The 17,425-nt window shown below is 37.6% G+C and overlaps 1 protein-coding gene across 1 annotated transcript; it reads right to left on the bottom strand.

Moving 5' to 3' along the window:
- Nucleotides 1-2,542: 2,542 nt before the first annotated feature.
- ABCE1 (ATP binding cassette subfamily E member 1) lies at nucleotides 2,543-13,446 on the bottom strand. Its single transcript, XM_041412176.1, has 17 exons — nucleotides 13,282-13,446; nucleotides 12,888-12,973; nucleotides 12,283-12,380; nucleotides 11,778-11,895; nucleotides 9,805-9,942; nucleotides 9,606-9,675; nucleotides 8,438-8,534; nucleotides 7,398-7,487; nucleotides 6,691-6,812; nucleotides 5,821-6,042; nucleotides 5,347-5,406; nucleotides 5,204-5,262; nucleotides 4,922-5,032; nucleotides 4,689-4,831; nucleotides 4,470-4,592; nucleotides 3,318-3,429; nucleotides 2,543-3,074 (listed from the first exon to the last, which is right to left on the bottom strand). Exons 1-17 carry the CDS (start codon nucleotides 13,382-13,384, stop codon nucleotides 3,027-3,029), a joined length of 1,800 nt encoding a protein of 599 aa, XP_041268110.1. The 5' UTR covers nucleotides 13,385-13,446; the 3' UTR covers nucleotides 2,543-3,026.
- Nucleotides 13,447-17,425: the final 3,979 nt, after the last annotated feature.

The following is a 17,425-nucleotide window of genomic DNA, read 5'->3' as shown; positions in this document are numbered from 1 at the left end:
ATGTTTCTCTTGTGTGTTACACGTATGGCAGCCAGCTAACCCTGTGTCTTAGGTATGTTGTATATAGTTCTTTTCATAATCATAGGGTATATTTTTGAATTTTAAAAAGCATTTATTTGTTGAAATCAAAATCAAGCAGTCAAGAATACCTGTGTATGAACTGATAAGAATGGCTGTTTCCACCATGAGTTCTTCTTAATGCTGGTGTGACTAGAATGGTGCCTATGCCAACTGAATAATTACAAAGACAATAAAAATGTAGATGCTATGCATTTCCAAAATAATTCTGCATCTGTTATAATAGCAGAAGTTTTTTTAATGCCACTTTAACACTAATGCACTGACAAATCCTAGATATTTTGTGAGGAGATGCATAAAGTACATGTTACATTTTTTTAAGTTTGTACGATTGAGCTACTGTTCAGTATTCTTTTGTTGTTGCACTGTTGATGTTTTGCATGTACAACTCCTTGCTGGAACTACTTTTAAAAGCAAGAATGGAGTCTCAGTGTGCTCTGCTCTTCCCTACAATTCAGAAGAAAGTGGCTTCTGCCTTATATTTTTACACTGTGTCAGAGTTCTGATGCTGTTTCTTCTGAGCCCAGTTACGATCTCCGCAGTGTTCCTGTTGCCTTTGCAGTCTGGATGTTCAGCTGTCCAGGCTCGGAGAGTGCAGTGTGCACAGTATTCACTCAGCTCTGTTGCTCTGTAAAATTGAACTGTTGTGTATATTTTTATATCTCTGTATACAGTAGTGTAGGTGACGGTACCCATTCATTGTGTCTGAGATTGTACACCCTTGGTGCAGAAACCAGAGTGATAGTTATATGATAAAGAATTTGTTTTCAGATGCATGCTATGTATAAAACCCTAATTGAAATAAATGTTTTGTCTTTTCACTTGCTTTCTAAATTATATGTATGTATTTAAACCTGTTGCAATGGCATTAAATGAAATGTTGTTCTTAAAGGGCTAATTGTAGTAAGCAGCAAATGATGAACAGCATATGGCAGGCAGCAAACAAAAAGAAGCCATTTGGAGTCTTTGTTCATAGGGGTAGGAGTCATGCTGGAGGCTTTTTGATTTTTCTTTTTTTAATCTAAATACTTTTTCATTCAGGATTTCAAAAGAGGCAATCTTCACTTTTTCAGGTTGGGAATGAAGCAAGCACTGAAGGATTTAGTTGTTACCATTGTGATTCTCTGTGTATTTCAAATCATAGAAGGCCACTTGTTGAGTTTACTGGTGAATTTTAAACTCTAGCTCTATCCCAAATTTGTGCAGCAGTCACTGGACTTATCATTTTGTCCTAGAGCAGGTAGTTCATCACATGTTTTGTTGCAAGAATGAAGCCAGAAGTAATACTTCCTTACAGAAATCTGTTGGGAAACACTGGGGAAGAGAGGCATGGCTGTAACTGGGAGGGATATGCTTTTAGAATGTGCATTTATAAACAACTTCTTTCACCTGGGCCTACAGTGCCTTGCTACTCGAGGACAGTGAAGGATGGGAAGGTGTAGCTGTATCTTCTCTGATGCTGATCAAGTAAGTCTGGTTTCCTCTCTGCTGAAGGAGTAGTAGTAGACTGATTGGCCCAATCTCTGGCCTGTGGCAAGATGTTTTAGACTGCAGGCTCCTCTTGTTAATATATGTAATATCCAGCACAGAATCATCTGTGACACAGCTGAACCACATCTTTATTTTATCCTTATTACAACTGATTCAGAGAAGACTGCACAACTCCAGTGCAAAGGGAGTTACGCTGTGCAGAGGAGAACAAGTTTAGTCAGCCTTTGGAAGTTTTTGTCTGACCAGTGCAGTTGTGTAAGGCTGTACTCAGCACCTGCACTTCTTCAGAGAGCCCCTCTGCTGCTGTAGTACAGGTGCATTGCTGTCCCAAGACAGAGGGAGGCAGTCTGTATGGAATGCTCAGTACTGCCAAGGTCATGAAATAACCATGTTGCTAACGCACAGAATGGCAAAAACCCACAAATTACCTCCACTCCTTTCTGTAGCTTCTGAGGCAAAAATTTAAACAAGGAACAAAGCCATGTTTTCTCATCATGTTTTTCACATGCCAATGAAGGAAGAAAACTGTTGAATGGAAAATACCCTTCCTTCCTTTTAAGACACAGCTGAAAGTTGTTTTTTACGTGTCTGCTTAAGTAAGCAGGAATATTTAAATTTTCCTTCTGGTTCCCTGAAGGACCTTATTGTCAAGGGAAGTAAGTTTTTAAAAGGTTTCTTTAATTTTTTTTTTTTTTTGTCATAGTAAGGATCAAAGCTTTTTACTTTATGAAAAAGTAATTCCTGCATCTTAGCCATACAAAAACTTAATGGAAGAGTGAGTTGGATAAATGGAAAGAATGTTCATATTCTTTAGGATTATTTCACTGCTTATTTTCAGCTCACTAGGTCTGAGAACATGCACAGGGACAGATGATTAAAAAAAGGTGTAGCTACCTTCAGTGTGGGAAAAGGGTGTGTGACATCATATAAACATACACACTTCTGAATTAGTAACTGAAGAAATTCTGCAGTGTCACAAGTTAGGTTGGTATTTTATTTTTGAAACCCTCAGCCAGAGAGTCAACCTTTTTAAAAGAGGAGTCGCTCTTGTAGCATGACATTCTTAGTAAACTTCCATCTTATACAGAAAACAGCTTCAAAGATTTATTTTAAAATGAGGAAGTTCAGTCAGTACTTGGTACATGAGTAGGATATATTGAACTGAAAACCTCCCTTCAATTTTGAAAAATCAGGAGACCCATTTGCACAATTTCAAGGTGGTCTATTTTGAAATTATTACACTGAAAATAGGGCTGTGTCACCAAAATATAGAAAGTGGCAGTTTTACTCAGACTAGGATGTTTACTGCTACTATCTCAGATGTTAAATGCAGCAAGAGATTTTAAGCTCCAAAAGATTCATTGTTCTAAAACCTGATCTGAGCCATTTCATCACAGCTGTTTAGATTCCAATATGCATGTCTAGATGCCAGTTTAAAAGATGCTGGGACTCAATATTTAGTCATCCAGGAAGAAGTAGTTTCCACTCTTCTTTTGTTCCACATCCTTGGGAAAAGAAAAAAGGTCGCCATTACTTGAAGCAGTCTTTGGCAGACTTGAACATAACTGAAATAAAATACACTTATCTAAACTCCTTTCTGTTTCCCTTATTACTCTTACCAGTTTCACATGCTGTTTTTCCAGCACAGCAGAACTACCCTGTTAATCTTCTTTTTGTTCCATATTTTAAAATCTGGTTTTGTATCAAACAGTCATGGCTCCTGTACTGCAAAGGTGCTCCTCTCTTACCTTGATGGAATTGAGTTTGTTTATTCTTGGTCTGTAATTGTTGGGGTCTCTTCTAAAAGTGATTTCAAGCTGAGATAAAAACTTATTCATTCCAGCCAAAAGAGTCTGTGGACTGTTGAGACAGAAAAATATTTTAGCTGTATTTTCAGAAGTTTTATATCCTATGATTACAAGCAACTCTTATCTCCATCCTGAGCTCACTCAGGTCTGGAAATGCAAATATGAGCTGTATTTGACATAGCACAACATGCTACATTTTTAGTCAATCCCTGTCTCTAATGCTGCTGAAAGATGAGAGTAGTATCTCATTGTGGCTTCCAGCTATGACCTTTTCTTTATTTTTATTTTGTATCTACATGTGTGTGCTGGCACACTTATTTACATTCAAGAAAACAAAGACCCAACACTTGCACCACAAGTAAAACCTAACAAAGATAATTACATAACTTTTTCAATATCCGTGAATGATTGTGGTTTTTGAATTCCAACAGATGTGTTCTTGGAAGGAATACCACCAGGGTAGGAGGGGATTGCCATGGCAGACCAATGTGTTTACTTCATCTAGCTTGTGCCAAGTACTCACTGTTCTAAAAGCCTGTTTTCTGATAAGGCTGCTCATCAAAAAGTCTCTGTAATCTACATGAAATTATTTACAGGAACAGAAGTAGATACCAAAAGGGAGAGCTCTGAAAGAATAAAACAATGCAAAATGCATGCTGACATCAAGACTTGCCCTTCACTACATCTGCACAGAGGTACCACATATATATATATATACACACACACATATATATGTGTATATATATATATCTATACATACATCTGCATACAGATACTGCTTTCTTCTAATGCACCTGAAAGTTATTTTCAGAAGGGTAGTTTACAGTTGGTACTTTTTTCATTCCTTGATCTCTTCTGATAGTTATTTAGCCATCATGCAGTTGCTTAAGGCTGGTCTGTTTTGAGGGTTTGGTTATGTTCCTCAAACTTGCCCCAACTCTGGTTTAGGCAGCCTGTAGGTAAGGATGAATCCCATTTTCTGTTCCATGATTCAAAAAAAAAGTCAGAACCCTCAGGACAGTCCTGGATGCAGCTTTAATTTCCACAGGCAGGTATGACAATCTTGCTTAGTAATCCCAACGAACCTCTTACCTGTTTGCCAGTGTGTTCTTGGAAGGAATGCCATCAAAAACAATCACACGATCAGCAAGATATGTAGCCATGATAAAATCATGTTCTACCACAAAAGCTGTTTTTTTAGCATGGAGAATGAAACTGAAATGAGGGGAAAGAAGAAAAGAAGAGAGAGTAATGTGAATTCAGTGTAATACTACTGCAAATTTCAGTTCCTTGCCCAGCACGTGCGCTCACCGTTTAATGACTCTGGCAGCCATCAGACGCTGTTCAGAGTCCAGATATGCTGAGGGCTCGTCAATCAGATACACATCTGCAGGTTTACCCAGACAAAGAGCTAACGCCACTCGCTGCAACTCGCCACCAGACAGTGTCTGAACCTGGTGGGGCAGGGGGAAACAAGGCCATGCTTAGTTCACGTACAGGTTGAGAGTTAAGACAGTGAGGATGTTGATTCAAGCAATTAGTACCTCCTGGTCAATGATGTTTTCTATCTGAAGAGGTTTCATCACGTCAGTTACAAACTGGGGGTGTGTATAGGCATCTCTGATCTTCTCATGCAGCAGCTGACGGACACTTCCCTAGCAAAAGGAAAATGTTGCCATTCAGTTTTATGCTCCACAAGAAAATGAGCAGAAACAGAATTAAAAAAAAAAATCTAAATAGATACAGATATAAAATAGGCACAAAGTAATTTCTATCTGTGTGTTTTGTAGCAAACACAATACTTAATAAATAAGGCTGAAACGTACCGTAGATTTCGGGCTGATTTTCTGTGGTTTGTAGCTGACATTTAGGACTGGGACCTCACCTATAAAAAGACAAAATTAATAATGTAAATAAGAGAATTTCCAGTATCCTTAGAATAGGTTTCAGCTTGGGTGTAACAAATTACCTCCTTCATCGGGTGTAAGTCTTCCTGCAAGCATTCGGATAAATGTTGTTTTGCCAGTTCCTAAAATAAAATAAAGTACAAGTTACACATTAATCACTTTTTAGTAATTTAGACCTCTAACAAGTCACTGATACAACAACAACTAATACTATTTAATAAAGAATACATTTTAAAATTAGACTGTTTCGAGAATCCCTGTATGATCTTCCAGCACTAGGCAGCACTAAGAGGTATCTTAAAACTGCCACCTAAGGTTTTAAAACAGTAGGTAACAAACACAGTGGCACTGTTAACACTCATTAACTTCACATTCTTCCTAGTCAGGGGAATCATGCTGTGATATCTTCACTAGGAAACAAGCAGCTCAACATGTTTCAAACATAGTAATTTTGAAGCTGGGCTCCCAAAATGAAGAAGAGCTTTAGGAGCATATTCAGGGCTGGAGAAGCAGTTTCCAACACAAACTGCACTTACCATTTTCCCCTAACATCACCATAATTTCAGAATCAGTGAATTCTCCAGCTACTATGGATAGTTCAAATTCTCCCATCTTTTTTTTCATTCCTGGATATTTGTACATACACATCTTTTTAACCTCTTCTTCGTTAGCTGTCTCAGCTACTTTAAATACCAGAGATGCATCTCGAAACCTTAGATTTTCTGTTGGAACATAGCCATCTAGGAAAATATTTATGCCTGTGATGGGAGGAAAAAAGATCATTAAAATAGGTCTGCAACAAAGTAAAACAAGATGAATTTCAATTCCTGGCAGCAAATTCATTCCAGATAATGAGAATGCTGGATTTTTAATGCTATGTTAAAAGAAGCAACAAGACCTCCTCTTTTAAGGCACACTGCAAATTGAATCTTCATTCAGAAGAGCCTTACTAAACTACAGAATGGCTGGAGCAGCTCTTCCTGAAAACCCACAGTTAGTGATGTGTGTGGAGTTTAAAGGAACTCCTGCTGTTAGGCTCACTCTCTCAAAGCCAGTTTTTACTGAGTCTCAGTACTACAAGTGGGGTCAATTCAGTTGAACACTACGTACCTCTGTACTGTGCAACCTCTCTCCTGCCCTTTCTCTACTACTTACAGGGTCGTTTGTGTAACTCCACTGTTTACAAAACACCTGCAAGTATCAAAATTATGTCCATAGCGAGTGAAAATGAAGGCTTTTGGGTTGAGTTACAAATTAAGTATCATGTAATACAGAAATTCTGCAAAAAAACAAAGTTCTTTCATTGCTGAACTGTAACAGGAAGAGGACGTTTATATAGCAGAAAACTGGCATTTTGTCCTGTCTTTTTTGGGGAACTTTATGAAGAGAAGCATAGCAAGAATTACCTTCTCTTACGCTGAAAGGCATGGTAACAACACCATAAGCACTTGGCACACCATACAGGCAGCAGATAAAGTCAGAGAGATAATCTAACACACTTAGATCATGCTCTACAACAATAATGTACCTGAAAAACAAAGCCAGAGAGATGCTTTTTTACCTCAATGCAAAACATCTTTCTTTTTTTCTTACTCTAGTCTTGCATAAACAAGAGCTATCAACATGATTTTTAGTTAATATTGTTTCTTCACTTTATACTAAAAAAGGAGAGAGTTCAAACCTTTCACAGGCATTTTTTAAACTGTCAATAAACTCCAGAATGATAAATTTAAAGTCCATCTTCAGTGTGAACTGGAAGCTTCTTTATGTACATTAGTGGAAGGATGTTGATTGAGTGAAAAATATTTAGCACATTTTAAGAAAATAAAAATCTTTGTGAGAAAGGGATGAGACAGCAATATTCAGGTGAAACATAACCATGAATATTTTCCCATCCTTATTACAAAATTCTGAAACAGGACAAGAAACTACAGGAAATAAGTTTCCAAAATGCAAAAGAATAGAATATTACTGATTTGGAATATCTGAAACATCTGTTAGTGTACCATACTGAGAAGTGAACTCTTCTGAGGGGATGGACTGGATGTTTCTTCCCTCTGTAAGCAGTCATGCATTACTACAGTCTGGCAAATCATCTGAAGCTTGTATTTACCTGTCAGGGTTTATGAGGGACCGAATAGTAATGGCAGCCTTCAAGCGCTGCTTGACATCCAAGTAGCTGGAAGGTTCATCAAACATGAAGCTAATCCCAAAAGGAAGAGTGAAGTCTTAGTGAATGCAAGCTTTCTACTTATTCAAGCATAATAATAACATTTCAATCATTAAGTACATGGAAATAAAAAATAATCATTAAACCGAGAAAGGGAGACAAAAACTGAGAATTGTGCACACCTGCTTTTGTTCTCTGTAGACTGCCACTTGAAAGTGAGTTAAGTATTACTTTCCCAAAAGTTATGACAAAGTTATCAAAAGTTACAAGAATCAACAGTTAGGATTCCCATGCACTCACTCTGAGTTACCCTAAATTTAATATGAACTAAAAAGTGCAAAAATACTTTAGAAGCCTGGAAGGACATTTTCCAAAAAGAGAAAACTGAACAAGGAAACCTACTTGAAATTCACACTAACCAACCAAAAAACAGCAGCCCAAGCAGAACAAAACCAACCAATTAAAAATTCATGAAAGCAAGAAAAACCAAAACCCTGTAACTCTTCTGATCTTGCTTTCTTGGTCCCAAGGAGTCAGGAAACAACAAAGATTAGACAGTAATTTCCTGCTTGCAAGACAGGAGAGGAGGGACTCAAGTCCTAAGAGGTGGGGAAGCAGCTGTACCTTTCTCATTCAGAGAGGCTAAGGGAAGTGTGCTGTCCAACAGGATCCATTTAGGAGGGGTTAGGGAGAGGTTATGAGGTTGTGATGCTGATATCTAACACTGGCTTCTGAAATCAGCTATTTCCACTTGGGTAAATAGAAGTATACAGAATCCAGAGATAACACATGAAGTAAAAATGGCTTTCAGCTGACGAGCTGGCAATATTTTTAAAAATAATTTTTAACATTATTAAATAATTTTTAAATATACGTCAAAATTTCAAACAAAATATTATTGTTAAGAATAAGTGTAAATTTGAGGACCATATTCTGAGACAGATTATTAGAAGCAATGTGTAACAGAAGTAAATTAAACATACATATCAGCCTTCTGAATGCAAACAACTGCACAAGCAAATCTCTGAAGTTCTCCTCCTGAAAGGTCCTCAACATTTCTTTCTTTCAGGTGTGTTAAGTCTGCAAATAAGTGATTAATTTTAGGTATGTGATAACCAACACAACAATCCATATTTTTATTACCTACAGAAACATGTATAAACATAGCAAACATTCTACAGAGAGGGAAAGAAAACAGAAGGAGAACAAGTATTCACTTTATACAGCATCAGTTTCATACTGCTAATACCAAGTCATAGCAAGCTATGGCTTCTCTGCAGCATTAGCTGCATGGCTGCTTCTTATCACAAAGGATTACATTTCTATTTCTTCTTCCACCACTCTGGTAGAGATTTCTGGCCCTAAAAAGAAACCATACTAGTTCTGAAAGTGCTTCTTGTCAGACTTGGCTGGAGAGTTCTGATTTTCAGGAAAATCAAGTTCCTCAAATCTTACAGGAGATGGGTGAAGCAGGTATTTTCTAAGCAGCTTAATGAACACATTTCAAGAATAGGCTGTGTCACTAATAAATTAAGTGGGACTCAAAGCCCACATTCTTGGTGACACAATGGCAGCCCCACCTTCACTACCCAGTTCTACCAAAAACAATCCCATTGTGAATTTAGCAACAACTAAATTTAGTAACAACTAAATACAAAACACCTACAAAACATTACTAGGGCTGGACGATGCAGATGTTCTTATTAATTGTATTAATCTCAGGAGTCAGTGTTATTCCCACTAAAATTAGATACATACAAGCTTTTGGAGGGAGTGTGGTACATCAGGATAACATTTTTTACATGCAGTGTAAAAAGGGGGATGCTCAGATTTTGCCACATTTGTGAGCAAGCAAGAACAGCAGATGTTAAGTGGAATTTTTCCAGATTTAAAAATAAGCACTTTCTACTATGAAATAGAAACTGCATTAGAATCTGTGAACTAGAAGGCATCAACTAGTCTGCCACCAGAAAGTATTATTTGTGTTATTTATATTACAGCATGGCCTGGGCTTTACACTAAAGCACCTTTACTTTTTGTATCTTTGAGTTGGTATAATTTACAGGTTCTATCATATTATGGTAATTTGATTGTTTCAGTAAATATGAGCTTCTCAAATGCTTTAAAATTTGACTGTACAAAATTACTTACCAAGCTGCTGACATACAACAGTTTGTGTCTTAGTTTCATCCTTTCTATCCAGAATTGATCCCACTGTTCCCTGCATGATAAACAATAAAAAACCCAACCAACATTAAAAATTTCAAACAGTTCTGAATTATGTTGCTAAATAAAACCTTTAAACACATAGGAAGTACTACAGAAGAAGCTCCCAGCTGAAATGTCTCACCTTTGCAGCTTTAGGGATCTGGTCCACGTACTGAGGTTTAATGATAGCTTTAAGGTCATCTTCCAGGATCTTGGTAAAATAATTCTGTAATTCAGATCCTCGGAAGTAAGTCAAAATTTCTTGCCAGTCAGGTGGATCCTGTGACAAAATTAAAGCCTGGGTTTACTTATACCATTTAAAAACATAATAAGAAACCCTAATTTCAAATTCCAATCAATAAGGCAAATAGAATATGCTTTAAAGAGAACACACCAAAAAATCCACAAAAGCATTCTAAAAACAAAGTTTAGAGACCTCCTTTTTCCAGGTTTCACTAACCTTCAAAAAAAAATTTGCACAGCTAAGAAGCTACTGAACCGAAACAACTTCATGGGAAAAATGACAGCATGGATTAGTGTAACCACTTATTAGCTATCTGATACAGCTAATCCAAAGGAAAAGGACTGGAATGATAAAAGCACAAACTAGCACAGAAGATGCAACAAATCTGGTAATTTTCTCTGCTTCTAGCAAACATTTCCAAGGAAACAGAAGGGAAAAAAAAAAAAACCAAAGGAAAAATGACAAATTGAAAATAAAAAGAACTGTTCAGAGCAATCGCCCAGGAAAAAGTCCCCCCTTGCACACTGTACTACTCTGAGGGGTGCTGAGTTAATTACTTTGATGATAAACAGTATGGAATCAGACTGACACAGTCATATTTCCAAACCAAGCAAATACACAGAGGAAATGCTTCATCAGTTTTGGAGCAGAAGCAACATGGAAGATTCAATTCATACCACGTGTTTCTGTGGTCATACTGATATGGCTCCTTCACAGCAAAGTCTGATTTTGGAAGCATGGTAATTCAATTAAGTACACATTCAGAAAGTCAAAAGTTTTGCTATTTCTGCAATACTACCACCTGAAACAAGAAGTCCACAAAATAATATAAACAAAACTTGAAAGAGAATGTAAAATGTAGCTGGGAAATGACTATTTCTTTGCAGCTTTAGCTAGCAGCCATGAATAAACAGTTTTTTAAAACTTTACTCTTTCAGGCAAAGAAACTGCTGAAGAAAGTGTCCACACACTTGTTCTTACAAGTGCTTCTTGAAGGACAAAAATGTGCACCAGAATTCAACTGTCCCCGTGCAATCTGAAGGTAAGAAAGTAACATGTGAAATACTGATAAGAGGAGTCCTAATAGTTATTATTTATGCCTTTTCTCTAATGTATTCACTCTTTGGAGTAGTGCTAGGTAAAGAAGCCCTTGTAAAGTATTTTGCTCACTGGCTGCAGTTTGACTTGGAGTAAACACATAGGACAATGGATTATGAATACCAGCAGATTACTAGTTTTTTTAAGTCTGGTTGTCAAAAAGTCTTATTGCCAAGTAACTAGCAACACGAAGAAACTAAGCATTTTTCAGAGCTCAGTATTCAATTGTACAGTGGGAAATACCTTCAACCACAACTTACAGTAACAACATACTTTATGAGAAATCCTCAAAAGAATCAAAGATAAAAATGCCCAAGACAGTCCAAGGATACATGGTAAGTGCTCATAGGCATTTGAGCTGTTCAGATAAAAACAAAGATAACTTATAAGAAACTTCAATACTTGGGCAATGGAAATCCCTGATGGGAACACGTAAATTATGCAGGGAGAAAAACATGACATTTTTTAAAGACTGGTATTAAAACCACCCCAAGCCCGTAAGTGTCACTTCAAGAAACCTACCTCTGATTTTTATTTTTTGTGAGTTACAATTACAATTAGTACCCTTATCTTTCTTGAGAGATATACAGTTTGCAAGAAGGCCCTTGTTAGCAATAACCTACTACTGGTCCTGTGTGGAGTAGGCCACTGGCTGTCAATAGTCAAAGTGCCAACATCCCCACAAATCTATCACATTCACAGATACAAACATTCAGTCAAAAAAAATAAACAGCTATCTAAAATGCTAACTCTATTTTATTGCTGATACATACATCATATTTTCCAAGATTTGGCTTCTGTTTCCCTGCTAAAATTTTCAAGGCAGTTGATTTTCCAATACCATTGGTTCCAACCAATCCCAGTACTTCACCTGGACGAGGGATAGGCAACCTGTACAAAACATTGATAACTTTGTGTTATATTTATGCCACCACACACCAGCATTTATTGGGCAAGTAAATGTTGCCACCCATTTTCAGACCTTTTGATTATTACAGCCTCTGTTAATTTGCAAATATCTAACCCAAATCATATCAAATTTCTTAAAAATAGAAGAGCATAAGAAATACCTAAGGGTAGTCTGTTTTTAAACAGGGATTCTGTAAAATAATCCGAACACTAGTTTATTTCATTATAATACTTTTTAATAAGAAAAATGTAATTAACATTCTAAAAGGAAGCTACTGGGTAAGAACTAAGAACACTTTGATGTGCACTATGTTTATAGTATCAAAAACTTGGATTCTTTGTCTCTTTGATATTAGAAAAATAAAATACCTGTGAAGTTTGAAGGCATTGGCACAGTATCTATGTGTTGTTTCTTTCTCCAGGTTGCTAGGTAAGTTAACAATTGACAAGGCTCCAAAAGGACATTTCTGGAATTGAAATAAATTATAGATTATTAGTGCACACATTTTATTAACAAAAGTCTATGTTTTGTACTGCACCCAGCTGTGCATTTACATTTTTAAATGGACCTCTACCAAATTTCCTTTACATGGTCAACCTACCAAGGAAGTTCTGTACCACATTTTTCAAATTAGTAGTCTGCAATTTAGACTGTCAAGACTACAACACAAATAAGGCACACTGCATATATTCTCCACCTTTCTCAAAGAAATCTTTCTGCTAATTGTCTACAGACACAAACAAAAAACCCAAACAAAGCCAAGCAAAAACAAAGCCACAAACAAAACCCACACCTTGCAACCCAACCAGTTCAGTCAAGTGACACATTTCTTCACTTTCTATAATCAGTAAGTTAATTTGGTCTGATTAGTAAAGGACAGAAAACTGCTTTTTGAAGTTACAATATGCATTGCTAAATATAATAGAAAAATAAGGAAAAATTAGCACTTTAAATAAAGCAGTTTAATTTTTACCTTGATGCAAATACCACAACCAATACAAAGTGTTTCTGAAATCCATGCTATTTTGCTCTGTGATGTGACCTCTATGCAAAGTTTTCCTGGTGAAAAAAAATTAAGATAAGATCAGTAAAGTTTCTGGTGAATCAGAATTCCTGCCTGCTAAATTCCACAGAGGAACTTGTAACTGATGAACGTTCACTGAAGCTTCATATTACCCAAAGGCTTGAAAAGTGTCACTATTACTAAAAAGTGTTCATGCTTTTAGTGATATTTCTAAAGGTTTTGTAAAAAAAAAGCTTGAATGATACACAAAAATCTATCAGTTATAAAAAGCTCATTCCTTCGAGTAGAACTGATTTAAAAGGTCTCCAATTGCTTCAACACCTTGTTACATTGTATCTCTTACCCATTCGAACCACGGGACAACTCTTCTTGCATTCCTGACGACATTTCTTTGGCTTACATTTGTCATGGTTGACTATAGCAATTCTTGTTAATTTGTCTGCCATAATGCACAATTTAGGGTTAAACGCATACACCAATTAGAAGGAGTAGTGGGAGTCTTCCAAACCTTCAAGGAAAAAAAACCAAAAAACCATAAGAGACCAGGTTACTGACAGCACAGAGAACAGACATATCTAACCTAAGTTATTACTAGCAGAGTGCAGAGATGAAAAATGCAAAATTATTTCATTTTTTTCCTCCTTTCAGCAACATGGCAAACAGCAAAGTTAGAGATACAAATAACAGGGGTACTGATATGTAGATAACTGCACAAATTTTTAACATCATCTTTCCATCCCACTGCTCTTTTTCCAGAGTAAAAATAAAATTGTGATTTATCTGAAAATGGATTTGTTTCCAAAAAAGCACACTGTAGTAAGAACATAAGAATCTAGAAAACTCCAAATTTTAGTTTCACAAGTTGCCTGGTATAAAGCACCCTTTTTCACACTGTCAAATTCTGACTACAACTATTACTCCAAGGATTTGATTAGAATATACATTTACGATGTATATTCTAATATTACATCTTTATAATGCATGCCAGTATTCTGTAGTAAAAGATTAAAACAGTGTAAAATGTAAACCAGTTTTCAAAGTGAAAATTAGTAACTGAGTATAAAAAGTAAACCAGGCAATGTGAGCAGACATTCATGATGATGTTCGATTCTTTAATCTTGAGTTTCATTAGTATCTGAATAACTACAGTTACCTTCTGCATCTCCTAACAGGGTATCAATACCTATAACAGGTTTCAACAAAAATAAGTAAAATTCTTTATAAAGAACATAGAAAGGCTCTGCAAAGAGATCTGGCCAAGCTGGATCAATGGGGATCATGAGGATCAGTAAGGGTAAGTGCTGGGTCCTGCTCCTGGGTCCTAACGACCCCAGGCAGTGCCACAGGCTGGGGAAGAGTGTAAGGAAAATTGCCTGGTGGAAAAGGACCTGGGAGTGGCTGGTGACAGTGACTGAACGCGAGCCAGCTGTGCCCAGGCGGCCAAGAAGGACAAGGGCATCCTGGCCTGGATCAGCAATAGTGTGGCCAGCAGGAGCAGGGCAGGGATTGTCCCCCTGGACTTGGTAAGGCCACACCTTGAGTGCTGTGTCCCGTTCTGGGCCCCTCGCTAAAGAAAGTCACTGAGGGGCTGCAGCGAGCCCAGGAAGGGCAGTGGAGCTGGGGAAGGGTCTGGAGCACCGGTCTGAGGAACAGCTGGGGGAGCTGCAGATGTCAAGTCCAGAAAGGGAGGCTCAAGAGAGCCCTTCTCACTCTCTACAACTGTGTGAAAGGAGAAGGACGGGGCTCTACTTCAAAATAACAAGAGACAGGACAAGAGGAAACAGCTTCAGATTTCACCAGGGGAGGTTTAGATTGGATGTCAGGAAAACAATCTTTGCTGAAAGGTGGACAAGCATTGCAACAGACAGCTCAGGGAAGTGGCTGAGTCACCATTCCTAGAGGCATTTAAAAGACATGTAGATGTGGCCCTCAAGGACACAGGCTAGGAGCCAGCACTGGGTTAATGGCTGGACTCAATAATCTTGGAGGTCTTTTCCAACCTCAAAAACGCTAAAATTCTGTGGAGTACAAGATGATTAAATATTCCTGAAATCACAAATAAATGCATGCTAAGAAGTGAAATGATGACTCGTACTCCTCTCTCTAAGCCCCTCTTTGCTCTTTGTAATGTACATTGACAAATACTGGCCTTCCTACAGCTGCAGCAAATGGAGGCAGCCCCTCTTTGCTCTTTGTAATGTACATTGACAAATACTGGATTGTAATGGGACTTCCTACAGCTGCAGCAAATGGAGGGAAGGGCAGGGAATTTTAAATTTAAGACTTGATAGACAAAAAAAGGTGGAATGTGTTTTAAGGTACATTTCTATTTTGTTTACTATATTCACTCATAATAATGAAAATAACAATAGTAATGACTTTTATCTTCCTATGAACAAGACACACCTAAGGACAACTCCCTCCAGCTCCAGAACAACAAAGACAAACTGACTTATGAGGCCCTTGGAAGATTTTAAGATATTGCAGATAACTTTTTTTTTTTGTAAAAATAAATGCCATAAAGCACAAAGCATTTCCATCTCACTAAATAAAGGGATGGCAGCTCTACAGATGATGCATGTTCAAAATCATTTCAATGCAGTATCAGCAGTTCAGTGATATAACTGGGATAGTGTTAGGAAATACTCCAGATTTCCACAAAGTGCAAAGGTGCAGCTGCATCCAAAGGATTCCAACATTTCTAATGAAGGGAAGTTTGTTTTCAGATGTCCAGCTCATCTTTGCTTCACCAAACAAAAGCATCCTGCAGTGGTCTACAGACTATATTTACTACATATGGCTATTGGGTGAAGAAAGGTTGTGACTTGCAGACTCATGATGGAAGCAAGAATAAAATGGGTGTATGGCACATTTATCACGTTAAATTTTACCCTTCTATAAAATTCAGTTGGAAGGAATCCTCCAGATACTACTGCAATATCTGGAAGATGAACATCCAACAGCAAAGATCAGAAAAGCTGATGTTATTGTATCCTTAAATCCATTACTAACATAGGTACAAATATTTCAAGTGGTTCCTTTAAAAACTGGTAGTCTTATTTCTTTTTTCAGTTTCCAAAGTATTTTTAAACTAATGTCAAAAGATATTCTTCATCACCTATAAATGAATGCAACTATTACTCACCCAGCCAACCATATTGTGGCAGTTTCTGCTTACATTTATTTTTTTTTCCCTTTATTATTTTAAATTTCCTAAGCCAGAAAGTCCTATTAACACAGCTGATGTTTTCAAATAAATGAGTAAACATAAGAAAAAAAATTAAAAGAGATTCAACACTTCTGTATTGTCAGACCAGACTGACAAAGCAGGGCTGAACATTGAAATAGCATCCGTAGACCAGGCAAACAGGCATGGAATAATGAGTCTGCAGTTCTCACTTTAATACAATAGGAAACAACAAACTGAAAGCCATATTTTTGAAGACTATAAAGGTGTTTTATTCAGGGTAATTTTCTTGGGGACAGATACTGGATGTTGTCATTATTTCAAATAAAGATACATTCTTTGGGAAGACATCCCAGTGCCTTTCACTAAAATCCTGCCATGTACAGTGCAGAGAGTATTTGGGGGTGAATCATACCCTCTCTGTTTTCCCAAGGGAAGGGCCTAACATGGGTCAGCCCTTTCTCCTAGCCCTGCACAGACAGGCACTGTGGATCTTCCACCTGAGCTGCAGACAGCACTGAACCGGTTCTGTGGGTTGCCCCAGAAGCTGTGCCTCAAGCAGGCTGCCCTTGCAGCCCCCCAAACCCTGCTCCAAGTTCAGCCCTGACATCTCCCCTCAGCCACCCACCTTTCCAGCCGGGGTTTAGCCTGAAGCTCCACGGCAGGAGAGTGGGACAGGGCTGCTCTCAGACACCAAAGGCAAATATGGCTTGAAACAAGCAACTCTTGCCAAGTTCCTCAGCAAGCTTTCCACAGTCTTGGCGGGATAATCAGACTGAAGTTTACATTCACTGCTGAATCAGACTGTGGTTGGTAAGCAATGAAACAGCCCAAGTTTGGGTATTTTTCTAACGCTAACTTACTTGGGAAAATGCCCATGTAAGTTACATTCTAACTTACATGAAAATGCCCTATCTGTGGTGAATAGTTTTGAAGGGGTCAGTGAATTAAGCAGGTACACTAAGCATTTATTAGAGTATGTGGAGGGGGAAAGAAGCAATGAAGCAGCATGAAGACACACACTCCTCCCACTCTGCTCCCATCTATGTGACAGAAGTGTCAGTTTATTCAAAACTCTCTACTGGTCTTAACCATTTTCAGAAAAAAAAAATAAAAATTGTGACTCCTGGAACTTCTGTAATATTTCCAGGACTGTGCTGATACCTACAATGACTACTGGCCACAAAAGAAAATAATAATATCTACTTAGAACTCAGAAACAAATAAACTGTCCAAAACCAGAGTGAACTCAAGTTACATATTTACATCCAGTTACTGAGTGGCATTTAAGTTAACATAT

Source organism: Onychostruthus taczanowskii, unplaced genomic scaffold, assembly GCF_017590055.1.
Source record: "Onychostruthus taczanowskii isolate IOZ18803 unplaced genomic scaffold, ASM1759005v1 scaffold38, whole genome shotgun sequence".
Lineage (NCBI taxonomy): Eukaryota > Metazoa > Chordata > Aves > Passeriformes > Passeridae > Onychostruthus > Onychostruthus taczanowskii.
This window is presented reverse-complemented; position numbering and strand designations above follow the sequence as displayed.